Source organism: Sylvia atricapilla, chromosome 1, assembly GCF_009819655.1.
Source record: "Sylvia atricapilla isolate bSylAtr1 chromosome 1, bSylAtr1.pri, whole genome shotgun sequence".
Taxonomy (NCBI): domain Eukaryota; kingdom Metazoa; phylum Chordata; class Aves; order Passeriformes; family Sylviidae; genus Sylvia; species Sylvia atricapilla.
Genome location: NC_089140.1, coordinates 5323390 through 5351336, shown reverse-complemented (window position 1 = coordinate 5351336; position 27947 = coordinate 5323390). Strand labels below are relative to the sequence as shown.

The 27947-nt window shown below is 41.8% G+C and overlaps 1 protein-coding gene across 3 annotated transcripts in view; it reads right to left on the bottom strand.

Annotated features, from left to right (window-relative positions):
* The window catches only part of LOC136358179 (sodium channel protein type 5 subunit alpha-like), a 176572-nt gene that overhangs the window by 76644 nt on the left and 71981 nt on the right, over window positions 1–27947 (bottom strand). For all 3 annotated transcript variants that reach the window (XM_066314122.1, XM_066314104.1, XM_066314114.1), the window contains 3 exons: window positions 26236–26474; window positions 21126–21299; window positions 19373–19729 (listed from right to left, as the gene is read on the bottom strand). In XM_066314122.1, coding sequence (XP_066170219.1) covers window positions 19373–19729; window positions 21126–21299; window positions 26236–26474 — 770 coding nt within the window. The remainder of the gene's footprint in view (window positions 1–19372; window positions 19730–21125; window positions 21300–26235; window positions 26475–27947) is intronic.

The following is a 27947-nucleotide window of genomic DNA, read 5'->3' as shown; positions in this document are numbered from 1 at the left end:
GGAGAGGTCAGTGCTGCAGCACTCCTGCCATTTACAGCAATAAAATGGACTTTGTGCAGGCATTTTCTCTGTGATCTCTTAATGCTACCAGAAATACCTGTAAGCCCCCTGACTTCTCTCTTTCTGATAGTACTTTAAGTTGATAGCACCTGCTAGACCAACATAAACAGCATGAAAAGTGCTTCTATTGAACTGGGCCTTACCGAAGAGCCACAAGCTTTTGCTATCACCCCCTTACCCTGTCCTCTCTTATTCCAAACATTCAGAATTCACGGGATAGAATTCTGCAAACCTGGTCCTAATCACTCTGATGACACTGTGTTTGAAGTGCCCTGTCAGTGCTGTTTTGTAAAGCACCCTTTGCAATCACCGTGATTAAAAACAAAAGCAGTTGGTAGCACAGCAGATGCCCCCGTCCATTATGAACCACTGAATAAACCATCACTGCCCTGAGCACTGCCCTGCTCTAAAGTAAAGTGAGATTAAAGCTGATTGTTTCTCAGCTAAACCCAGCACACTGAGAGCTTGTGTGGGTCTCATCAGCGCTGCGGTGGCCTGGTGGGAATCAATTTTTCCTTTCACAGCCCACTCTCAGTATTGCAAGTGATCCTGTCTGAAACCAGAGCACTGGATGTGCAGCCAAGCAGGTGGGAGCTCATCTGATAGATCCCCTTTAGCCACTTTTAACCCATCTGAAACCCAGTTCAGCCCACCAGGGTGAGGACTCAGAGATAACCACACTGCTGCAAGTGTCCTGAAAACAAGCTGTGTATGTAAGAGGAGGCAGCTGGAGGAAGGGAGGGAATAAAGGAATCCAGAATAAAAATCTTCTGGATTCTGTAGGTACAATTCAATTACCTGAACAGAGGTGTCTGCTGATGTTGGAGGGTATCTGAGATATCTGCACCAGACCTACAGGAGGTCAGTGTCCTCCCAAAGCTCCAGCCAGGGCATCCAAGTGTGTTGCAGGAGAAGACAGACTGGCCAAATTTAGGGGACTGAGTTGCTCATCAAGGATGGCAGCTGTCTCCAGCCTCAGACCCCAAACCCTGAGGGTCTAATGGGTCATCTAAGCCTCGTTTCAATCAGAAATTCATCTTGTGGACAGCAGAGACTGACCAAGCACAGGTGACCGTGCCAGGGCTACCTCCATCTGCCAGTATGAATGGTGCCAACTGATCCCTCCATGCCCAAGTCATCCTCAGGCAATTGCCCAGAGGGACACACTGTTATGGGAGATCTGTGTCCAGCTGGAGGCCAGGATGGACACCTTGCAGTACCCTCAATGGCCCTCAGGCAAAACTGAGTCAAGCCCTACACCTCTGCAGAGTAATGGTAGCTCTGACATCTCCATACATGAATATCTCCATGTATGCACAGGAATTTCAGTACCTGAAGCTGAATTTCATCCTGTACTTCATTACCTCTGCTGCTCACAAAAGGTTTGAAACGCCTTGTTTCACTTTTCTGTATTATTTTCAGACATCAAGCTACATATATACATTAGATATGTTTGTCCAGATACACCTGCAGGTACATGTAATAGGTGGTAGCATTGTTAGTGCTGCTATTTACCATGGATTATTAAAGCAATCTTATTTGCTTCCCAGAAATGCAGCTGACACTTTGCACAAAGAGCTATTTGCACTTCATGCTTTTAGCCGAAAATAAATCTCAAATATCATTCCTTGCTTCCTTTATGAGCAGGTAACCTCAGAGTTGCATTGCTGGGCATTCAAACAGAATGAACTGCTGAAAAAGCACTTCATGTTTACTTATTCCCACATTTCACTGTACACCGCTTTTTCCAGAAAAATATATGCCTAACCCATGACACACCACACCTCCTGTAAAAGGTTACTAATAATACCCAGTCCTCCTGGCTGCCAACACAATGCTTTCAGTTTGAGTAAAAGCAAACTAAAGGTTACCTCAGTTTTCAAAAGCAATGGCAGATTTGTGTGTCTGAATGGATCCCCTTAAAAAGAAATCTGCTTTCCAGTGACACTGAGCAGCCAGACTGAGAAAGCAGGTCGCTTTTTTGGTCTTTGAGGTTGGGAATCAAATGACAGATGCACTCAAAGAACCCCAAATTCTTTTAGTATAATTGTGTTAAGCTTTTAGCCTAATGACAATCCAGCATGCTTTCGTCCACCTCCTCGCTTTTAATGCCTTTTCCAAAGCTCGTGACTCTGGTTGTGCCAGTATAAGGTGCAAAAGCATCAGATTAATGCAGCTTTATGATAGGTGCCTCCCTGAGGTGCTTAAGCTGGAGTTTTCCCAGGATGTCTGTAGAAAATGGAAACAGTCTGGCATCCCAGGGGATGTTGAGGAGCCAAGCAGTGCCCACCAAAGACTAAGCAAGCTTGGATTTTGTGTCTCAGAGCTGGATTAAAGATAGATGCAGGTCAAATAAGCCACACAGAATCACAGGGTACCTCAAGCTGAAAGGACCCATAGAATCATCAAGTCCAGCTCACTGCAGGACTATCTAAAATGAAATCATGTGGCTAACTCTACTGTCCATCATCACACCCAGCAGGGCCCAGGCACCCCATCTGGGTGACAATCACACTCCAGGACACTGGTGACCAGCCTTTACAACCAGACAGCCTTCCCCAGGGTAGGGGGGAGCTCAGGGTGCTCCAGCCCCACCCTGAGCAGCAGCACACAGGTAACAAGCCAGGCACAGTGCTGCACCAATTCTGTGCTGGCAGCAGGAGAAAAGCACAGAGGCCTGGAGCTGTGAGGCTGATTCCAAGCTCCCCATCCATGGGGAGGAAACTGGAAACATCCATGGAGAGGCTGCTGGAAGCACCCATCCTCTCCAAAAAGCTCTAGGCAGGGACTGCTGGTGGAAGCTGGGAGACACAAATGCTGCTGTGGTAGGCTGCAATCTGAATATCTCAGCTCCATCATCTCCTTTTGTGTCAACACAGGGCAAAATCAGACAATTCCAACTCAGATGGCACCTTCTCATCAAATCCTGTATGAAGATATATCTGCAAGCACTGCTTCTGAAGTTAGAACTACTTTTGGACAAAAGTATGAGACTACTTCTTCCTTTTCCTTCCATCTTTTTATTTACCTTGATTTGGCCAAAGTGGAGCACTATAAATCTTTATGTATTTAACCTTCCATCTGTCATTCAGGCAGACAGTGTGCAGGCCTCCTGGGCTCCTGTGAATTGCCTTAGCCCTGCATTCACTGCCCTGGACCCTCACTGGTGTCACCCAGAAGGAGGGGAGGGGATCTGACACATTGCTTCTCTATGGAAAACAAATCTCCTAGGAGCCAGCCAAGCAGGTTTTGGTACAACAACAGGGTCCAGAGCAGAAAATACCTCCATCAGTGAAATCTACCATGGAAAAATCAAGCCATTAATCCAAATTGTAACCCTGTGGCAGCTCATTGTCACTTCTGTCACTCAGCTGGCATAGGAAAGGCCAGACAGTGCATGTGAAGTACCTGCCAGGATCCTCACTTACTCATTTAATACTTTTTTATTGTGAATAAAACAGGGTCCTTTTTATTGTGAATAAAACAGGGTCCACACACTTGCAGTGCCTGGTAAATACAGACCAGCAAGAAGCTCTTCAGGCACTCTCTGACCAGTGAAAATATCTGATTTCTTCCTTCCTGTTCATGGATGGCAGTGGACATCTGCACTGTTCTTTGGCAAGCACAGATGGGAAAGATGCAGTTTGTTCTTTGGAGACCTTCTAGCAAGCCTAACAAAACAGGCACCAATTATATTTTGTTTACTGTAGCAAAATCCACTAAGCTGCAAAGAAAAACTGCTCAGAAAGGGGTTTTCATGGCACTGAGTAAGTGTCAGATCTAAGTTTAAGAATGAGATCTGCAGTAATAGGTCAGTAATGCACTCAGTCTCTCTGGAGGATTATTTCTTTCCTTGGAAGTGTATTTTTCAATCTTTTGTATGTTTTCATCCTAGGGCAAAGTCTACTAAGAGAGAGTATTCCTGCAAAAAGCAATTTACATGATCAGTTATTTTCTATATTCCCTTTCCTATTCTTTCAGCTATTTGTGCTTGGATAAGAAGCTTATATCCTCCCAGCCCAGTTTCTCTTTATCCTGCAGTCAATCTCATAATCCCATTCTTCTGATATCTTAGTTTCTCGCTGTCAAAATGATCATGATCCCACAAGATTGGCAAGAGGTCCCTGTGGCCTGGGGCAAGTGAGGGAGAGCACAGGTTGGAGCATCATCGATCTCCTTCATTTTTCTTGCCCAAGACCGGCCAAGAAAGCACATGGAAATGGAGATATGAATTTCCTGCATGCAGCCACACAATTTCCCAAGTGGAAAGTGTTTGACCCACAAGCAGGACAGCAGCTGCAGCTGGCAGGGTTGTGGGGCACTACAGTAGCACTATATATTGGTAATACCAATTCTTGCAACAGGAATTTTTTTCCTCATCAAACCTGTATCTCTTAGGTGAAATAACTGGTTTGTCTGTTTAAAGATAAAAAAATTAATTTTAATAAGAACTACGCAGCAAATACAATCAATTTCCTAAGTAAAACCTCTGAACTACTTCATGGTGTTAATGAGAGCGGATGTTGTCCTTAGGGAAGAAAAAAATGTAAGTAATATGGTAAGAATAATTATTTCACATGCAAGAAGTGGCTTAATTTCAGCAATTTCATGTGAATGATTTCTATTTAGCCAGAAAAAGGGGAGAACAAGGATTAATTTTACATCTGGCCTATGAAGAATAAGTAGGGAGGCTGATACAGCTTCAGCCATCTTCAGGCAGATTCTAGAAATGAGGTGATTTGAGGGTGTTCCCCCTAGCCTGAATGTTTTTGTGTTTTTATTTACAATAAAGCTGGGGACTTTATTGACCATTCTCCACTTCAGGTATTGAACTTCATGTTTCCCTGCAGTTTTGGTGTCTCTGGTGCAGCAGTTTGTCTCTGAGCAGTGCAGGACAAAGAAGTGATGCTGGATGGCAGCTGTGCTCACCTGGGTTTGATGGGGTGGGGAATGATCACCCAGTTTCTCACTTCAGAGCTTAAAGGGGTGTCTGTAATTAATGGGGCAAATTCCTCAGCCCTGTTCTCATCACTTTACAGAGGAGGGACCAACCTCCAGCCTCTGCCTCTCCTCATCCCCAGGTACTGCAGCACTCCACAGGAGAGAGGGGCCTTGTCCCTGTCACTTGAAACACAGCCCTGGAGTCATAAATCGGAGGCATTCCAAGAACCTGACACTTCTTACCACGGCCTGGTGGTGGCCTCATGTTGCCAAGACTTTTTTGTTTGTTACCCATCTACATGGATAAAACTGTACAGACAAATTGTACCACTCCACATCTGCTCAAGAACAATTGAACTTAGATTTCTTTTGTAGCTGAGGACTTTCAGAGATTTGTCTTTTTTCCTAAGTATGTCCCTTAGAAGTATTAGAAGATGAGGGTTTGGAAACCAAGGGTTTTCTGATCTGAAATTCCAAGTCTCCAAATGTTATATGTGAGAAGGGAGAGATGGTGAGTGGACTCAGATAAATTCTTTCCACTACTGGAGCCACGACATAAAAACAAACATGTTCCCGCAGGTTTTTCATCAGATCTCAAAACAACATTAATTCACCAGAGTAGCAAGAGCCCCATCAGAGCTGCTGTGGACTTCTCAAACCACTGTCTAGACACATAAAACGTGCTGTGAGCCAAGTCCAGCTGAAAACTTCTCCCACCAAAACCAGCTGTGCTTGTGATATTACAGGCTTGACGTACCCCCAAAAACATTAGGGAAACTATGGAAAGTTTATTGTTTGCAAACCAAGAGACAATTACCCTTCTGCTAAGTCAACAAAAGCGTTTTGCTGTCCTGCTGAGGAGGATGTCAGGACAATCAGAGAGCAAGACACACTGCACAGTCTGGGAGTGACTGAACAGGCTGGAGAGTCTTTGCTATTGCTGCTCCCTGCGAGGAGAGGTGATCAGTGAGAAACACCTGCACTACCCCCGGAATATTCTCACTGCCTGCATGCAAATAATAGCTGCTCTACCAATTGTTACACAACTACTAGACACGAGAAAAGCCCTCTAATTTTGGATGCTGAAGACCACAGCAAGCCTAACCCCAGGGAGGCTCTCATGGAGGACACTGCCCAGTCCAGGCAGAGTGAGATCCCTGGAGTCATCCTTTCACAGTTCAGATCCTACACCTCCACAGAGATGGTGACATTCAGTTGTGACCAAGGACTGTGCTAAGTTTTGCCCTCAGTCACCTCAAGGCCATGATGTCCCTTGGGTAGTCAGGACTGGAGATCAAGAGGAAGAGGTAATTCTCATTCACACATGGCAGAAAACACCTGGGGAGAGGTAAGCCACAGAGAACCAAAAGGATTAAAAAAAAAAAACTCCACATGGAAACAGAGTAAAATTAAAAGAAAGACAGTGATAACAGATCCATACAGTAAGTAATGGCTCCCTGTGGCCAATATATTACACCAATAAAAAATCAGCATGAGGGTAGGCCCATAGACTCGAAAATTAAATCAGAGAGTCAAGAAATAATTAATATTATCTTTCTCCTTTTAATTTCAGGGAGAACATTATTTCCTTTAAAAATCTTACTTTCTAATCCATTTCCCAGGTTTAATATTATAATTTGGGTTCCACCACAAAAATCACACTTTCCTTTTAAGTGAAATATGAAAAGGATAACTCTACAGTGAATTTGGGAGGTGTAAGGAGGTTCTGATTTTGTGCATTTTGCAAGTGCAGATTCCTGGGAGGGCAGAACAAAGTGACAGAGCTGCCTGCCAGCCAGGAGGCCTTCATTCAGAAAAGCTTCAAAATAGATTTCTACCAGTAATTTTGCACAGTATGAAATCTCCTGCCTTCACAGCACATGGCTGGGCTTGTGCCTTTCACAGACCTCTGCTGGAGAAGCCCCATGACTCAGGATTGGGACAAACCTCCACATTTCATTACAGAAATGGGAGGATTTAGTAGCAGTGGTGCCAGTTCCATCTCCAAAATGAAAGCCATGCCCTGCAAGTGCTGACACACCCACCTCACTGCTGTCCTAAAAAGTGACCCTCTGCATCTGCCAGCCCCTGCTCCTGGGACTCACAGTGCCCTCAGTGCTCAGCCCATCCCCTTGAGTCTCTGGCTCAGCTGTGGCTAATCCTGCACATTTCTTATCAATTCCTAAATTCCCAGGGAGATATCCATGGGAAAGAAGGGAAGGAGGTTGATGTTCTTATTTTACAGAATAAAGCTGGCTCTGAGTTGTGCTTTTCAGAGGAAACTTACTAGAAACAGAAGAAAAGCACTCCAAGGAGGATTGGCTACCAGCATCCTTCAATCCAAGAATGTGCTCCACCACATGATCAAAGCAAACTCTTCTTTCCAGGCAAGATAACCTCTTCTCTGACTTCCTTCTTATATCAGAAAAATCAAAGGCATTTGGCTGATGTGGAAATTTAAGAATTGTTTTATTTATTCATTGTACCTTGGGTGTCTGGCAGAAATCCTAGTAACTGGGGTTACTAAAAACTTTTAGTACAAGATGGGTAAGCAAAGGAGAAATTTGATGAGAAATTCACATTGTCCTTAAGAACATTCACATGGGTTTATTCTCACTGCCAATCTGCTAAAGAGAAAACAGGGACTGAGAGCCAGGAAGCTTGGCCATTTTGTGATCTAAAAAATGCATCTCAGGAGTAAACAAAGACCAGCCAAGGCCTGTTCCCCATCCCTGTGGGCAAGCAGCTGACTTTTCTTCCCCCAAGCAGGATGGTTTTGTGGCTGCTCTTCCCAGCCAGGGCTGCTCCCTGAATGCCCAGGTACCAGTTGGGATGGGATGGCCAGGGAATTTGCCAACCAAGACAGAGGAGAGATGTTCACAATGTTTGTTTTCTTGCCTCAGTTTCTAGAAGAACCCCCTGCCTGTGCTTTCCAGCAGAGATTCTTCAGCAGGCACTTTGCACTTGCTGAATGTCCCAGAAATGGGAGGGAACAACATCCAAATGTGGGAGACAAGAGAACTGCAGGAGGGGAGAAGGGACGTGGAAGTCTTCCTGGAAGAAACACCTGAACAAAAGAGTTTGTAACACAAGGAGCAAGAGAGTGTTCTCAGTTGTGCAGTTTCAATGAATGAGGCTGTGTGAGTGGGGCACAAAAAGAAGGGAACTTGTGGAGGGGAGGAGGCTGCAAACAGACCAAATAGGGCATAAACTGCAAGTAGAGCTCCTTGAAAACCTTCCATCCCCAAAGATTTTGAAACTTTCCATGAAAATTCATAATGGAAAACATCAAGTATATTTCAGTCCAAATGCTAAGGTCACCTGGCACGTACCATTTTCATGGGAATATATGACTATGACCTAGAGATGGCAAAGCTTGGCCAAAACATAAAACCCCTTTCGCACTGAATTAATGACAGGAATTTCAAATGGTCTCAGGACAGTGTCTTGAAAGTTGCTTGAGTGCTGGGAAGGGTGAAGTCAAGATACACAGTGAGATGGAGCTCAGAGAAGATGTCACAGAAAGCAGAAATCCAGAGCAATGTGGAAAAAGGAGGAGGTTTGTTCTAAGAGTGAGACTAGGAAAATTACAGCAGAGATGTGAGGGAACGTGAAAAAAGGGAATTATAATCACCTCTCCTGTGGAGATTGGCTGAGAGAGTAAGGGACTTCAGCCTGGAGAAGAGAAGGGTCTGGGAAGACCTTAGAGCACCTTCCAGTGCCTAAAGGGGTTACAAGAGAGCTGGAGAGGGACTTTGGACACAGGCATGTAGTGGTAGGACAAGACATAATGGCTTTAAACTGAAAAAGGAGAGATTTAGATTAGATATAAGAAAGAAATTTTACACTGTGAGGGTGGTGAGGCACTGGAAGAGGTTTCCCAGAGAAGTTGTGAGGGTTCCATCCCTGAAAGACTTTGAGGCCAGGTTGGAAAGGCCTTGGAGCAACCTGGGATAGTAAAGGTGTCCCTGCCCATGGCAGAGGGGTTGGAATGAGATGATTTTTAAGGTCCCTTCCAACATAAACCACTCTTTGATTCTCGGACAATGAAGGCCAGAACTAACCAAAATTGAAGAAAATACATTTTAGGTAGAAGATAATTAAAGGAATGGCAGATTTGGTTCATATTCAATTAGAACTAATTTAAACAAGATTCCAGCTAAGGATGACCCAAACAAAACAGGAAAAAAAAAAAGAACACATGAATTTGGAGTCAAGGAAATATAACAAAAGGGACTTAAATAGCAGCAAGGAAATAAAAATTATAAGAGAGATGAAAAATCAATAGGTTTGACTCTCCTTTCCTTTGTATTGCTTGTGGTAATATAAAAGTGATGGAGTAGATCTGTACCTGTTAGAAAATCTCCTCAGTTAGTGTGGGTCAGTGGGTACATTGAATTCTGAGAAGTTTAACACAGTAAGGCACAGACAAGTGGAACTTCAGAAAGATGAAGAAATGTGAACTAGTAGCAGGAGACCAAAGGCAGGACCCCTTTGACTCCAGGAATTTCTTACTGTTCAATGAGACCCCAAAAGGCAGGAAATTGGCATCTGATCCTGCGTACTACATTTATTTTCCAAATGCATTATTCAGCATTTTTCCTTGGGAAGCTACAGACCATGTTGCTGGGTGGAGAAATGCAGATATGAATGTACACTGTACATGGAAAAGATAAATTCCAGTGTCTCTTAAATATCATACACCTGCTAAGAAGGTTAAGTCTGACATGACTCACTGGTTGTTTCACATATCCTTTTTAACAAAGTATTTCTAGAGGCAACTATTAGAATGAACAGCTCACTCCTTAGTTTTGGTGAAGAAAAATAATATTTGTAATATTATTTTGTTTTGTAAAGGGTTTTTTTTTTTCTGTTAAACAAAAGTATAACATGTTCAGGAGTAGTGAATAATGTATTCATTTTGTACCACCTGGTCTATTTTAGCATTAAAACCTTTCCTTTCCCTCAGTACATGTTAGGAATAATTCTGTTGTCATTACCCTTTCAATGACATCCAGAAAACTTGCACTGTGACATTAATAAAAAGAGACACATTTAGTTGTACCTACCTTTGCACACTCTTGCCCAATTAAATTTGACTCAGTGCCTTCTAGATTTTTAATAACTACCCAGCTATTAGCAAGAGCTTAACCACTGACAAACCCCCACTTACACTATTAATCAAGGGCACATGTAGTACAAAAGATGGGCAGATTTACCCTACTGATGCCTACTACATCAACAGGGCTGCAGTTTTCCAAATAATAACTTAGGTCTCCTTCAACCCCCTGGAATACAAATCTCAGCAAAGAATCCACTAGAATCTTCACAAATAAAATATGCATGAGAACATAAAACATACATATGCTGTATTTTATTAAAAATATCTAATTTTGTCAGTAGTTCATAAAATGGAGTCCATGCTTAAACAATATTTTCAGAGAAATATCTTGGATTTGGAAACACAATTAGAACAAAAGGCATGAGGATGGTTTCCAAGGAGTTGGGCCAATTGAATTAATGTATTACCACTCTTCTTCCTTCTTATTTCCAAGACACCTCACACCCATAAAGGTTAATGGAAGATGGTTTTGTATTCCCTTATATACATGCCTATGGAAGAGCACTAGCATTGTTAACAGATTTTATTTCTCTCTGCTACATCCCAGTGACTCATTTATAGATCAAGAAGCAATATTTATAATTCTACCGATAAAAATCTGCGCCAAATGCCAAAATCTGTCACAGTCCACTAACGAATCTGCTTTGGATTATTGCTTTGGGAATTCCTTATGTCACAAATAAATTAAAAAAAAAGAAAGAAGCCTTAGCCCACTTTTTGTTTTCAGTCTCCTTTGAGCTGCATCAGAAGCAAAAGCTCACTCCTCTTCTGTATACCAATTTCTACTGGGATTTTAGCTAATTGTATTTTCAAATATCTACCTTTCTGTGGATGAATACTGCAGGGGAAAAATGGCAGATTTTAGAATATATTCGACATGAACACCTTATAATACTTTGAAAACGCACTTGTACCCTAACACAAGATGCAAGCTCAGATTTAGTCATCAAGTGCCAAGACTCAACTCTTCAGAGCAGGAATCAGACTCTCATTAATCTGAAGTGACAGAAAGAAGCACATTACTTTTTAGAAGTAGGTTTTGAAAGTAGTCACTCCTTCCATCTATTTTCAGGTGCGTTTCCCTCACATATGTTGGGTGAAGCAGCCCAAAACTCCCCAGATTTGATTAGACTCCACTCAATCTATCATAGAATGGCATTTTTGAAACCCAGCAGTCTTTGATGGCTCATCATAAATACAGTGAGGTTAATTTCCCCAGACTTTTTAGCACCAGCATCTGGTGTTACACATGGGGGCAGGATAAATCTACCCAATAAAATAAATTATAGTTATTCATGTGGGTACTGATAAATCATACAGCTTTCAATGCCTGGAGTGTCAGGCAAAAGCTTCGTGTTTAAAGTAACCCACAAGAGGATGGAGGCTTTCCATCTCTACTAGGAGCCATCAGAGGCAACTGGACTGATTGATGGTTGGTGTCAGGATTTATTTTTTTAAGCATCAGATGATGCCATCTGTTTCTGGTGGACATTTCTTCAACCCTGAGGATGTTCAAATACTTAAGCAGATAAAACCAGATGTTTGCCCAAAGATATCAACTACCTGAGTGCTCTGCTTCCCAGGCACTTTTCAAGAAAGGATGGGTAATGGGAAATACAAATAGCTAGAACTGCTCTGGGACACACAGAGTGTTCAGGTAGCTGGCATGGAAATTATTGAAGGGAGCAGCTGGGAAACGTGCTGGGGTTTAGCTGCCTCCCTCTGAGGTTTGAGCTCTCCAGTATCACACCAAATGTTCCTGCTGCCAGCCATAAGAACAAACTAGTAGAAGCAAGAAGGACGGTGACATGCTGACAGCTGTTCTGACACCACATTCTTTGTGTCCCCAGCTGAGCTTATCCATGGATTCTGGGCTGAATCCATGAATCCTGCAGAGCCACATGTGACTCGGGAAGGGAAACTCGCCTCCCTTACAGGAGCATCCCTGACAGCCTCAAATGACACTTCCACTTCTCACTAACCATCCCCTTGGGCTCCCTGGCCTCTTCTGGACCCTCAAACTCTCCAGGCCTTGTTGCCAGTATTTCCCAGCCCTCATTATGGCTCCTGCAGCTCTCTGATCAATCCTCCTCCTCCCCAGTGCCCCACGTGCCCTTCGCTCTGCAGATTTTGTCTGTCCTGACGATGACTGCTCCTGACGTGCCTATTCCTGCCTGTTTATCTGCTGGCTCTCTCAGCTGATGTAACCAAAACAAAAATGCATATTTCCAGAATGTTGGGAGCTGCTGAAAGAGCAGATAAGGTGAACAGCAGCATCCAGGACGTGAGCTTTGGGGTGCAGAGAGAGGAGAGGGAAGGGTGTGTTCATGTAAGATTTGGGACAACCTGACCTCTCTTTCAATCTCCTTTGGCTTTCTTGCTCCTTGCAAAAAGCTGTTTTTCCAGAGATTTTACATAATTGCATCTTATCCTTTCTTCCTTTCATTGTGCAAGAAGTGGCACTGATGGACCCCAAGAAGAGTATGTGCTTACAGGTACAAGTACAACATATAAAGCCTGAGGACACTGCAGACCTCTACTGTGGTTCGAAAATTAAAAATTCAAACCCTAAATGTTGTAATTTGGGCTGTCATACCTTCTTCTGAAACCTGCTCTAATTTCCAGCAAGCAGATCTAACCTTGTTAGATTTGCAATTAGAAGGTACACAATATTTTAAAATTCCACTTCATTTATATTAATTATTAGGTGCAATACAAATACTACATTTTCCTCCAAGGAGGTTAACCTTTTTTCACATATTGGATGTCTTCAGCCCCCATGAGTAAGTAATGTTTGTTATTAAATGCAAAAATAATTACTTGATTCAGGGCAGCAAGTCTTGCTGGAACCCTTGAGTTAAGCATTTCTCTAGGGATAGACAGTAAAACATCACAAAAATGGGCCTTTGGTATTCTAGATTTGTACATCATTTGAAAAGAAAATAAAGAAATAGCTGAAAAAGTGCTATCATATGCTATCAGAATGCCATAGCTGGAAAAGTGTTATCATATACCATCAGAATTCCATTTTCATTAATTTATTGACAAAGGTAATCTGAATTAAAGTAGCCTTGTACTTTTTGGGGTAAAACAACCCTTCACCAACCCTTTAAAAAGTTTTATAAAGCTTGAAATTCCCTGGTTTAATGCTTCCTGTCTTTTAAAAGCATTGGAGTTTTGATGTATCTTCCCTCAGAGACAGCCCTATCATGTCAGGCAGAAACACACATCTCCATCTGAAGACCACCTTTGACCATCCTAATATGCTTTGGTCGTCTGAGCTCCTGAAATGTAAAAATTGTAATCCACTTTTACCCAGGCCTGTAAGATGCTATTTTGCTATTACTTCTGGTTTTACCACAAGGGATAATGATAGTTTTTCTGTACCCATTTCATTTAAACAAAGAGAAAATCTGACATTACCATAAGCCTCTTTCAAGGCCAGTCGTGATCTGATGAGAAATTTGCAGTGATGGAGAAGCATCAGCATTGAGTGAGACAGGACTTTATGGATACTCCTACACTAATAAATTAAATGTGCTGAGGGATATTTTTCTGGCACTGAGGGAAAATGCACAAGATCATCTCGATCAGAATTATGAAACTTCTTCATACTCTGCACTGACCACAATATTCCAGCTGGGATAGACCTGTGCAGCCCCCATAAAGCCAGCCAGCTGATGGATTCCCACAGGGTGGGCTACCAATTCTCCTTCACAGGTGGCCACACAGACTCACTCTTAAGGTCCTCAATTAGAGACCATGGTGCTCAATTAGTGACACACAGTAATTAACTCTAGAAAAGGGTTTATACAGAAGCAAAGCCCCCATGTTGAAGACCATAGAATCCAAATACCAGCCCTGTCTCAGACATTTACACACTGCACATTACAGCTGCCTCTTCTGTGGTGTATGATCTGTTTTCTTGACTCTAAACATTGAACTAAAGGCAACTTCAGCAAACAAAGCCAAAACCAAAAAAATTAGATAGACACATGGGACCCAGTGACACCTTATATTGCGTAGAGTTTGTTATTTAAGAAAGTGATTCAGGGCAGGGAATTGCTGTGAATTTTTTCTCATAGATTAAGCTTCATATAAAGCTGTAGTCATTTCTCTTCCCCACCCAAACAATCCTCCCAATCTCAAATCTCTCTGTTGCACCTCTGTCAGGCCAGGATCCATGCTAAATGACCCTTCCTCTTTCTTGCCTTTCTCCTCCTTCTAGGCCATTATTTCCCTCCAGGTTGCATTGGTGGTGCCCAGGACAATGTTCTCATGGTTAGGAGGGACACTCTTGTAAAAGAACAGGATGAAGTGGAAGCACTAAGAAGTTCTTCATTGCTCGCATTCGTAGAATCATCTCCTGTTTTGGGTCAGAAGGGAACTAAAAATCAGACCTAAAAATTCAACCCCTCTGCCATGGATATGGAACCTTCCACTAGACCAGGTACTCAAAACCCTGTAACTTGATTTTCCTTTCTTTCCCAGCTGCAGAACCGTGTGTCTGTTACCAGAGCAGCTCTGGTAACACATTTTATCAACAGACTTTGTCTGTTCAACAGGGAAATGATGGTGAATGACTCGTAATGAGGTTCTGCTGGTGTCTGACCAGTCTGAGAATCCACCGACTTTAACCTGCTGGAGGTTTCCCAGAACACCTCTTCAAGGATCTGTCCTACATGGACAGGCAAGGCATGTAGGCAGACAAAAACCTCTTCCACCAAACAATGGGACCTTTCCATATTGCTGCCTGTCTCATGGGGCAAATTACAACAGAAAAAACATCCATAAAGCCTTCCTGAGATGTGGAAGCAGAATAGAAAGACAGGTTTCAGGCACATCTGACTTTTTCAGAGAAAAGTTTCCTCTGAGTTTAACCAGAGTGGTCACTTTAAATCTCATCCAAACCCTCTGCTGCCAGGCACTGAAATTACCATAGGAAAACACAGGACTAGAAGGTCCTCTTGGGTCAACACACCAAGCCACATGGGGATTTCTACAGCTGAGTTTGCCTCCTAGGATGGCAGGGACAGGAATAGGTAGTTTTAGGGGCTATTTAGTCCAATATATTTAGATTTTTTGGGTGGTAAGATATTTTAGGGCTTCACAGACTCCATGAACCAGATCTGACTATAAAGGCACCTCCTCGTAATTATTTCGGTGACTGATACATATACTCTCAAACATTTTCTGTTGGTAAGCTACTAGATCATAACATAAATATTTAACCAGGGCTGAGTGCATGACCTTACACTTAGTATTTCATAATTCCATGCATCATGCATTAATTCAATAATGGTTATGCAATCCTGCCTACAGGACAGTGTGATACCCTAGAAATTGGTGGTGCTTTCTACCTTTGTGTTCTCAGAAAATGTCATCAATATTTCTTCCTGAGTGAATGGACAGCAGGGGGAAAAATAGACTAGGACTGATCCTAAAGGAGGAATTCCATTCTTATATTTCACTTTTAAGGAGAATTCTTAAGGTGTCACTTTGCTGGCTACAGACCCTACATGTTCACATGCTTGTGACTCCAGTAATGCAGGATCTACCACGGAAATGCAGCAGTGATTTGCCAGCTTGTGGTGGAATGGGGAACAGGGGTGAATGTGCCATGGGTGTACTGGGATGTGTGAATCGAACAGAGGTAAAACAACAGCAGCCCAGAAGGACAGTAAATGCCCTGCAGCTCTGTGGATTTAACACCAAGAGATGTTTTTTTGGTCATACAAGCCCAGCTGGAGCAGGAGCAAAGACAGCAAGTGCATTACAACTGCCTAAAAGGTGGCTGTAGTCAGGTGAGGGTTGGTCTCTTTCTCCAGGCAGCACCTGACAGAAGAGGAGGACTACAAACTCAAGCTGCACCAAGGGACATATAGGTTGGACACTAGGAAAAAGTTTTTCATGGAAACAGTGATAAAGTACTGGAATGGTCTGCCCGGAGAGGTGGTGGAGTCACCATCCCTGGATGTGTTCAAAAAAACCTGGATGTGGCACTCGGTGCCAGGGTTTAGTAGAGATGTTAGGGCTGGGTTGGACTCAATGACCTTGAAGGTCTCTTCCAACCTTGTGATTCTGAGATTCTGGGATTCTGTGAATTTCTGAGGCACATCAGGCTGTCCTTCCCTTGGTGGCACTTCAGGAGACGCTGGCAGGAGCCATCCTTCATCCTGGCGGCCATCAGAGGGTAAAAGTGTGGCCAGCATGCCTCACACACTCACAGCAAGGCTGGGAGGTTGTTCTGCCCCTGATGGAAGCGTCACTTTTATTGCCCAGCACACACAGCTGTCCCCTGAGAAGTGGCTGGTGTCACATCAGCTCTCGCACCAGCTGATCTGCCAGAGCAGGGGGCACCAGGACCTGCCTCATGACCCCAATTCTCCTACATCATCCTAATAATTCCTGGCCTTGGTGGTTTTCCTTGTTCACTCCAGTAACAGACATACACAATAAAAATACATCAAGAATTTTAAACTTAAATTCATAACGTATTTTTATTGTGTATTTCTTTTGAAATACAAAAAGTATAATTACTCAGCTATTTCAGAAGGTCTCTCTTACAAAGGAGGAAGAAATTCTTATGACCTGTCTGGTTTGGTTCTACCTTCTAAAGCAGCCTCAATGACTCTAAAAGGCCAGCTGGCAAGTGCAGCAAAGCTTTATTGTGCAAAAGGCAGTCACACAGCACACGGTTCTCCAACTGTATTGTAAAGTTTAGTTCCTTGAAGATGATTCATTCACCAGCTGACTGGCCTTAAATATAGTTTCATGTGGCATTGCACACAAATTGTCCAAGACATTTTCAGGATATATGAACACAACCCAAAGACTAAGGATGTACTAAAATTCCTTTCAACAACTGCACTGCTCTATAACACGATGTTGCCCAGGGCAGTTACTAAGTTTCCTGGCTTTTCTTCCACCATTCCTTTGAAATTATGTTGGTGTGGCTGGATAAGACCCAATCACTGAACATACTATAGAATTGAAGTAGTTGTAGCAATTTCAACACCAGTTTGCAGACTTTACAGGAACTCAAGAGCAAGTTGGCTCCATAATCCTCAGCCTTGCAGTTGGGAAAGTGACCACAGACATCACCATAAGGCAGAGATGACAGATAAAAGTATTTAATTTAGATGCACGTACAGATCTGCTACACCAAGATCTTCTCCATGCCTCCAGACACTATGGAATGATTTAGAGTCCAAATGAGATACAGCCCCAGGATAATATTCTTTATAAGAACTGACTCTTGAAACTCACAGGAGGAAAAAGGATCTAAGCAAATTAAGAAGAATCTTGCTGCCACAGACGCCAACAGAGTTACAGGTGAAAGCTTTTGCACGTGAGTATTTTTGTTTTGTTTTTATTTGAAAGGGCTCGTGGTGCTTTTTAGCTACCAGAACTTTTGGATCTTTTGATCTTATGCAAGTAAGTGAGTTGGTGAAGTCTTACTTGCTTGGAAGAAAGCAACAATTTTGCTGATGCCAGAGGTGTAAGATGACCTCCTCTCTACCTGCTAATCAACATCATGGAATCTCCATGTTGGCACTGGGTGAGTCTCAGGATTCAGAATATGTGGTTCTTTTCATCACTTTCATTGCCAATAAAATAATTTCCTTTTCTTTTTTCTATGAGCAACCAAACACAAGAATCATTCCTCTTTATCAGACTTCGCCGCATCCTTACAGAACTGTTGGCTGAAAAGAGAAAAGCTAGCAATTTTTTTCTTTCAGCTGGCCAATAACTTCAGCTTATCCATGCTGACAGAGTTTTTCAATATCTGGTTTTACATCTGGGACAGTCTTTTTTTGAGCACTGAAGGTTAAGTAGACGTAGATAATGTTAATGCAGTCTCTGCTGAGCCAGATTTCATATTTAACAGAACTTAGGAACACTGATGAGTGTTAATATCTAAGGGTATCAGATGTTGCTAATTCACATCTTTTAATAACCCATGAATATTTCAAATGTTAACATTTCCCCCAGAATTTAACACATATTATTTCCAGCTTTCATCATCATACACAGAACACATTGCTTAATGGCAGGGGGAGATTTCTTTCTAGATCTCAGGCTAAACTCTCCTAAAAGATATAATAAATAATGTTTTTTCCTAAATAAAGAAAGTAATATTTTGCCCCAGCTCTTCTAATCAAATTTAATTCCAAGGAGAATTTATAGAAATGGTAAATCATGGAAAAAAATAAATAATTTCCCATTTCCTGAGTAATCACAGTTTAATCTTTTGGCTTTCATTTTTAAAAAAACCCTAAAAAATACACCTTGTTCTTGCAATCAACACTTTCAGTGCAAAAATAACCATCAGAATTTAGGCTAATGTAAACAAAGCAACACATTTTGCTTTTCCACGAGCTCTTTCAAGAACTTATCTACCCCAGCAGCCAAGGACCCAAACATCGGCTACTTAAAAGCAAAACAACCACTAAAAGCAATCAGTAGCAAAGCCCAACTTCTTTTTTTTTTTTTTTTTTTTTTTTTTTTTTTTTTTTTTTTTTACAGCAGCATCTACTATTAAACAACTCACTACATAAACAGTAAAGGCCATTAGAGCCACAATATCAAAGATGCTCTGTAAGCTGAACAGGCAAAACATTTCCACAATGACTGAAAGCCAGCAAAGCGCTCCTTAAGATGTCAACAGGGAAATATAATTCAGTCTTAATAGGTTCAGAGCTTATGTAAGCCATGCTTATGGGATAGTCTATTAAAAAAACCAGCAAGTGAGCCAGTGACATTACTGTAAACAAAACCTGCAGCTTCCTAAAACATGCAGGCTAAAGACGTTCAAAACTTTGCTCAGAGACACTGGGCTGTGGTAAGGTTTGTGTGTTCTGGGCCAGAAGTGAAGGGAAAGAGAAATTTATCCCAACATAGGGATTGTTGAGGTGGTGCTCACACCTGTATAAAAAAAGAGATCAGGAATGCGTTCAGCCTCATGAACAGTCTAAGAAATAAAATCATTGTGATCAACCCATGTGCCTTTCTTCCAGTAAAACATCTGCTCTTCTGAAAAAACCTGTAAGCCCTCATTCCCAACTAGTCAACTAGGCAATGCAACTTTGTGTTTGGCATAGGAGCAAATTTCTCTCGGTGACAACTCGGTTCATTGAATTAAAATCCTGATATTTGCTGTTTCTGGATTAAAAAAAACAATTCCGTGTACGTTTGTACGTGCCCACCAGGAAAGGAAGAAAAATAAAAACCATCCTGAGAACTCACCACCAGGTTTCCTATCACCATGACCAACAAGAAGACGAGAAGGCACAGCGGCTGCCCAGCTACTTCCATACAGTCCCACATGGTCTCGATCCACTCTCCACACAAAATCCGGAAGATGATGAGGAAGGAGTGGAAGAAATCATTCATGTGCCACCGGGGCAGATTGCCAGTCGTGCTTATCTTCTTCACATTGTCCAAGTAGCTCTTCCCAAAAAGCTGCATTCCTACCACAGCAAAAATGAAGACAATGATGGCCAGCACGAGAGTGAGGTTACCCAGGGCACCCACAGAGTTGCCAATGATTTTAATGAGGGTGTTTAAGGTCGGCCAGGACTTTGCCAACTTGAAGACTCGCAGCTGTGAACAGAACATAAACAACAGTGTCAGCTCACAGGAGCATCAGCCATTTCAGCCAATGAATTATTCAAGTGAGTAAAACGTGGAAGATGTTAAATGCCACAGTGCGTGTGGTACAAGGTGATTTTAGCCATACTTCCTGTTAACCTCATTACTTCTATTAATAAAACATCAGCTGGGCTTCTCAGATGAGAATTAAGTTTTCTTGAGCTATGCTTTGCCTGGTTAGATAGACATGGTTTTAATGGCACATTCCCCCACCGGCGGGGAAAATATGGAAGGACAAAATTTATTTCTTAGCATTTCCTTTTGTGTTGGTTCTCCTCCTCAAAATAAACAGCCTGGCAGGCATCAGGAGAGAAGGGTTTCAGGTTTGGTCCCACAATGAGAGAAGGAATTCCTCTTTGCTCAGTCAGATGTTATTAGCTGTTAGGTCCCAGGGTGAAAATCACCTCTGTGCCGAGGATCACGCAGTCTGTACACAGCCCACGGCCCACTTAAGACCTATTTTAAGGATGTAAATGGTGCCTAGCCCTTGTGCTTTCAGCTGAAGGTTTAAATTAAACCCTATTGAAGCAGAATTGTTCCAAAAACTGAAGGGAGACACTTAGGACAGTGATGGAAAATTTATGCTTTTGAGCAATGCAGAGAATTTTGGGGGGAAAAAAATATCTCTTTTTCTGGTAAATGCAACCACAAGGGCTTATTTTCCTGATCTTTAAAATTTTGAAGACATATAATGGCCAGAATAATTAGCATGGACATCGTGGTACATGAAGTGCAACACAAATGTCAAGCTGGAAAGGAAAGGACTTTTCTGTTCCAGCATTTTGCCAATCTCTCATTAATAGAACACCACTGCCCCTGCTTAACAAAGGAGCTGACAGCTAAGGAGTTCCTGTGAAAGACAGATGCTATGTTATGCTGATCAATTCTAGAAAAAAAAAAAAAAATCTCTCTCTGAATAATTCAAAGACATTTTCTTTTGACAACATCTAAAAGAACAGTGGCATGTTTGTAACATAATTTAGGAATAACAGCTCCTAAAACAACAAGTTATCAGCTCTTGCATTTCTTGGGCTATCAATTTTCTACTGTCTGTGCTAACAGGTGTGCAGGTATAAAATGGCAGATCTTTATTACAAATTGGAATTCAAATATTTTAAGTGTGCTACAAGTACCTGGCACAGCTAGAAGGAATCAAATTATGTTCTCATTTACCCTGATGTAAATTTGGAGCAATTCCATTTATCCCACAGTAATTAGTGTCACATACTGTTCACCAGTTTGCAGCAATTATAGGCAGATGCATTTTTAAGAAAATACGTTGAATTCATGTCAGAGTTTATATGTAATTAAAAAAAAAAGATGGTTAAGAACAGATTAAGACCATTACCAGTCGAAAGGAGCGTAAAACAGACAGGTTTCCCATGCTGGACAAACCCAGTTCCATCAGGCTTAGAATAACAATTATGCTGTCAAAAATATTCCATCCCTGTTGGAAATAGTAGTAGGGGTCAAGGGCAATTACTTTGAAGATCATTTCTGCTGTAAAGATCCCAGTGAAGACCTGCAGAAAGAAGATATGAAGTCAAACTAACCTTTTCAACACAACTCCTTGCTTGTGGAGTTTCCACTCACACAGGTGAACCCAGCAGAAAGCCAGACACATTCTACAAACAAATACTTGGGTTTTTTTTTGTGGCTGACTACTTAGCACTATTACAATTTTGTCTAGTCTTTTCACAATATCTGACACTGCTGTAAACTTATAAAGACACATCACTTCAGGATCTGGATTGGAACATACATTTCCATCTCCTTCCATCATCTGAATAATCACAGTGTTTAAAAAAGAGAAAAAAAAGTGTAGAGGTGCCTTTTATAAAGGTTAAATCTATTCATTTCAGTGGAAGAAAGCTAAGTGAATGGAGAGTGAGTATTAAGGGCTTTTTGTGCTGCAGTGTATCTGGTGTATTATCCCTTTTTATTTTGTTCTTATTATCAATAGAAGGGCAATGCATGCCTCCAGTTATTCTGAGGTTATTGCTGGCAGCAAAGACTATTAGAAACTCTAATTTGAGTCCTGGTTTGTTGTTTTTTTTAATTTATTTTTACAAACAGTCACAGCAATTTTCTTCTCGTTGCATCTTGGGAACACATTGGTTATTTATGACCCAGTTCAAATGTCATATGGTAGAGCTTCTAATTGGAACATTTTTCTTTAAAACAACATATAAATATTACCTATGAGGCAGAGGGAGCGGGGAAAGGAAGGCTGCTGACAGCAAATTCACTTGTAATAGATTCCTGTAAAATATCCCAGAGAATCAGATTTTGTCCTTTTGTACGCCCTGCTTAAGTAATGTTTTAAATGCATAGTGCAATGCTACAGTCAACTTAAAATGACAAAATGTGGGCACCAAGTTTGTCATATACTGCTTTATTTTCATATCACATCCTAGTACAAGCTGCCCAGAGCCTTGTGTTTCTGAAAAATTCTGGAATTTCTGAAATAGAAATAGATACATTTGCAGAAATGGATCATATCTGTAAAATCAAATTACATGATTTTCTATGAAACAATCAGCATTAATGCCCTTTGTAGGTCAAAATAGAGGAGGAAATCCAGAGGTCATGTATCACTAACATAGAGTCAAGAAGAAATGTTTTCCTTCCAGGAAGTTGAATATTTGCAACATTATCCCAGCAAAACTGATAAACTCTGAGCAACAGAGATGGGCACCCACTAAGACGTGAAAGGGAAAGAGTAAAATCATACAATTATGATATTAAGGAATGAAAATAAATTATCATAGCCTGAATTTGATAAGTGTTTGGCTTTGCTCTGCAATGCTTCAGGAATTAATTATTCCAAGTGGCCATTTACACAATTCCTTACAGAAAGCAACTCCTGTTCCCCCTCAGGAAAATGATATCTTGGTATTGCAGCAATACCTGGGGATAGAGCAACTTTCCATCACCACCTCATACCAAGAACACAACAAACAGCCTGTCTCATATTTCTAATTAGCAAAGAACTTCTGAGTCACAGGGGTTAGAGATACCAAAGATTCCCACCATAGTGCTCGAATTTTTCCTGGAACAGAGAACAAGTCAAAACTGGGTGTCTGTGAAATTGTATCCAGGGGACTGCCTTAAAAAACTACGAGACCACGTTGCACACATTATGCAACCCTCTTGCTGAGAAAATGACTCAGGAGGATCACTTTCTTTGCCTGAATCATTTTAATCAATAGCCTTCTGAGAAGGAAATGTCACAGCAAGACAGCAAAATGTCTGAGCCTTCCTGAAGGCATCAGGAGTTGTGTGTGTGTGTGTGCACCAGCCACAAATCTCACCCAGCACCTGGTCCACTGTGCCTGCACAAGGGGCTGGGTGTTTCATGTGATAAAGGCTGGAAAGAAAACAAGCAGCTTAACATCCTACTGGTGTTAAATATGACACTGCTGATGTGGAGCACTTTGTCTTAAAAAAAAAAAAAAAAAAAAAAAAAAAAGACAAAACCCTTTTACCTGTCATTTCAGCCATTTAGGCTTTAATGTTGCATAATGGTACCTCAGCTTCTAAAGGAAAACAGGAATTGAGGGAGCCTTGCTGTCTCCACTCATTTTTTTAAGTGGTGGCACTGCGTGTGCAGATGAACTCTGTACACGTGCTCAGCTGGCTTCTGATCACATTTGAAAATGTTCATTCCTGTAAGGGATGAACTAAAGGGGCTGAAAGTAGCAGGTGCTGAATGAAGTAGATGGGCAATCACAGCGGGAGAGCCCCAATGACTGGCAGATCCAGGGAAAGAAAAATCCATACTCCATTCCCATTCTTTCCTTTCTCTCAGAAACATTTGCTCCAAGTTAAAAAAAAAAAAAAAAAAAAAAAAAAAAAGGCAAAGACCTGCCCTCTTTAATATTTCTCCTGTTTAATGCCAGCATAATCACTCAAAGAGGGTCAGATGTAATGGGAAGACAGCCAGCCAGCCAGCCAGTGTGGGGGCAGAGGGGGGGCTGGCAGTCTGCAGCTTAGGGGATGCAGTCACCTGGCAGCCTGCCCTGGAGCTGGGACTCCCTTCCCTTTCACAGAGAATTGCAAAAAATGTCAATTTTCATTACAAATGACTTTGCAAAATCTTCCACAAAATGGAGTTACCTTTCTCTGACCTGTTCTGCTCACAATTAATCCAGTTATGTGGGGGTTTAGTAAAGCTGGTGAGGGTGAGCTGGGACAGTTTGGGCTCCCACGGACTCAAGCTGGGATCTCAGGAGAAGGGGAACCCTGAGCCATCAGCCTGTTACAAAAAAATACAGGCAGGCTGTTTTGCTTACTTTACACTTCAGCACAAAGAAGAGAAATAGCTCTAGGCAATGCTAAGAAACTCACAGTGAGATTTTTCTTTTTTTTTTTTTTTTTTTTTTTTTTTTTTTTTTTTTTTTTTGCAAATTTTTGCAAAATTTGCTTTGTAAAATTTCTCTCTCTGAAAAAAAAAAAAAAAGAAAGAAAAAAAGAAGTGTCTTTCTGCAAAATTTCTCTGTCTGCAAAATTCCTGTCTCTACTGATTGTCTAATTTCCTGATGGCACCTGGCACAGCCCTGCTCAGCCCTGGCAGGTCTGCAGGAGCTGTGCTGGCAGGAAGGATGCCAAGGGCTAAAGTTTCACTGCCTGTGGTCTGCAAAGGGGGAAGCTGATCTGCCAAAAGCAGAGTGAAGAGCAGACACCTTGACTATCCCAAATGCCAGAGAGGGAAGTGGCAGCTTTGCCACCTGCTTTGATGGATGCAAAGGAATTTTTTCAAGTCATCTCAGAAGGCCACAAATTGTTGAGCAACAAGAAGGAATGCTGGCTGCAAAGTGAAGCTGGATACAGTTCTGTAAGATGATTTCCAAGCTATCCTTAGCTACTGCTTTCTGCAGGGGGCAAAAGCGTGGGTATGGAGCAAGAGAGACCCAAACAGATTTCTGCTTAGCTCAACAACAGAGGGAGATTTGCCAAGGCACATCAGCTGAAAAGCTGCAGACAGGTCCCAAAGCCCAGGAGAATAACCTCAACCTGCCCATGGAAGCCCAGAGCTACAAATAACAAAGACCAGAGAAAAGAAAAAAAATCCATATGTGTTATAACACAAATAGTCCCATATTCTAGGACTGATACAAAATGCCTGGTTATTGCTATGACCCACCCAAAGCTGCCAGCATGGGAGGCTTCTCACTGAAGGCAGGTCTCACATCTGCAGTGCCTCTGTGTGCACCCACTGTGGTCAATGGCTACTAAAGGCACAGCCCTACAGGCCACTGTTCACCTTATCCAAAAGTAAATGTCTCCACAACATCACATTAATGGGGCTTGAGACTGTCCATTACTTACCATTGGCTTTAAAAAAGAGACAAAGACAACTGGCATAGACAATCTCCTGTGCTGTAAATACCTCAAGTTAGGTGACATGAATCCAGCTTTGAGATACTGCAGCCTTTGTTTTTACAGAAATGAAGAGGGTTTTTTAATCTCTGATGTGAGCTCCTCAAATGCAAACTCAGCAGCATCCACCTTCCAGAATCTCTATATCACTCCTGTTCCTACAGGATCACTCATGTTCCTATAGGATATCTCTGCTGCTACCACTACCTTTTAGGAGCAATCCCTCCATGCCATAGCTAGATGGCCTGTGCCTTTTCTAATTCAGACCCCTCTACAATTAAAAGGATTCTAAACATTAGGTTTTAAAGCAGCAACACACAGCAACTTTCAAACATAACTCAGAGAAAGATGATTAAAGAAAAAGATTCCATTTTGTGGTAATTACAGAATTTTAGTGTCCCCCTGGGTCACAAACTGTACCATGTTGCCCTTGGAAAGGCTTTTCTGCTGTCCCTGCAGCTTGACTGCAGACTGCCCCTCTGCTTTTCTTTGGAGAGTTGTAGTCTCTGCTTGCTTTGCAAGCAAATTTTTCCCCTCAAATCATCAGCTGTGCTTTGCTCCATGTCCCCTCTGCCCAAGGGGTTTTCATAGGACCCAGAACATGTAGAAGATATACTTCAGGCACCTTCCAGCACAGATATCAACCCATGATCAAACACAGCTCCATTTCCCTCCAAGATCTTGCCTTGCTTTTTTTTCTCTAGGTTTCTTTTTTTACATAAAAGCCACTATTAGTCACCAAGAGCTGCTGCCTTATGGGTGCTTTACCAGAAATCTCAAATAAAACTCATTAACCTTTCCCTTATCTCATTTCCTTAAGCAGATATCTATCAGGAACAGCCCAAAACCACGGCTTTGATGGTTACTAATAACACTGGAATATGTTAGCTTGATAAAAATAGACACTTGTTCTTCATTCAGCTCTCTTCAGAAAGAGGTGGCTGCATGGACTTGCTTGATGAAGGCAAAGCAATGCTGGCAGTTTACCAAAATGGGACATTCCCAAGCCATGGCCAAAACTTTAAAAGGCAGGAAATTCACCCCTCAGGTGTCACTTCAAGTTCCCACTGACTTACCAAATTGCCGATGTACAGCATGTGGTCAAACTCCTTCGTCATCTTGTAGTGCTCCAAGGCCATGAAAAGCGTGTTCAGCACAATGCAGAGGGTGATGGTGAGGTCAGTAAACGGGTCCATTACCACAAACTTGACAAATTTCTTGATTAAAAGCCAAAGCGGGCAGCAATCCCAAATGAGGAATTTAACAGCAAAGTGGTTCCAGCAGGGAGGACATTTCTGGTGTGATTCCTCGAGCTCTAAGCCACAAAGCAGCAAAGTCACAGTCAATTCACACTGAGTTATAGGACAAGGGAACACTTAAAATTACTCATTACACAGAGGAAGGCCCACAAATTACCCCAAACTTTTTTCAAAGGTAAAAAAAAATCCTGTCCTAACAGGCTGGCAAATTGCACACTTCGGGGTTTTAGCCAGTTGACCTGCACTTAGCAGACAGTGACCTGTTCTGAAAGTAAAAACCTTTTAAAAGTGTCACATGGAAAAAGTGAGAATCACACTATAAATGTGAAGCCTAATATTATATATAGGCTTGGATTGTTACTCTGTTTTCCATTTTGCCAAGTTCAAATGGATTAGAATACTTTATCTTCACTGAATTTAGACTGGAATACGTATTTTTCCTTCCCTGGTCACATTTTCAAAGTATCTTAAGTAATACCTTTTAAAGCAGGTAAGAGATGAAAGAGCTTAAATCCAAAATTTAAAGCTGATTTAAGTACTTGAGAACCAGAGTATCACTGGTTGTCAACAGAGTTTCTGTCCTTGATGGGCAATCCAAAAAGGCATTAAATATCTGATTTTTCTGAAAGGTCCACAGACAAAATCAGGGAGCACATAAGCCAGTTTCAAAATGCTACTAAAACTCCAGCGTGCCTTTTAAAGGTGCTCTTAAAATATTGCCTGTAATACCACTTTCACATGCTCATTTTACCTATGCACAAAAGAACTGAAATATCTTCATCAGTATAATTTGTGTTAAACGGCGAACAAGAGAAAAGCCAAAAAAGACAGTGAATGGCTAAATGACAATGATCAGCAGAATTGCTTAATGCCTTCCTCTTCTGATTCCTTTATGGGCATGGAATGCTGTATTATGGTTTTAGTCTATATAATTAGAAGCTGCACTGATAACAGGAAAACTTCAGCCAAGGCTGTTATTTCAATCAGTTTATAAACAGCCTCCTCTCCCAAGGCAGGAAGCATTTGGGACAAGGGGAAATGGCCCCAAGCTGTGCCAGGGAAGCTTCAGATTGGATATTGGGAAAAAAAATTCACTGAAAGAGTGATTAAGCACAGATGGAGTCACCATCCCTGCAAGTGTTAAAAAACTGAGTGGACATGGCACTTTGCAATATGGTTTGGTGGGCACAGGGGTATTCAGTCAAAGGTTGGACTTGCTGATCTTGGAGGATTTTCCCTCAGATTCTCTGATCCTTCATCCGCTTTTCTTCAAAGGACAACAGAACTGTGTAATCAGGCGTCTTCCATAAAGCTTTCAAAATACTGTGTGGTGTCCTACCTGCACAGGTTTTGCACACACATCTACACTGCCAAATTGCTCCCAAGAAATGACTCTTTCCAGCCTCCAAAGAGATGGCTTACAGGTAAACCCTAAAATTATTTGAGAACCACAAATTTCAATGCAAAATTTTTTTTAACTTTCCTCTAAAAGATATAAAGGGTTTAGGGCAGTGAATTCCTTATGAATA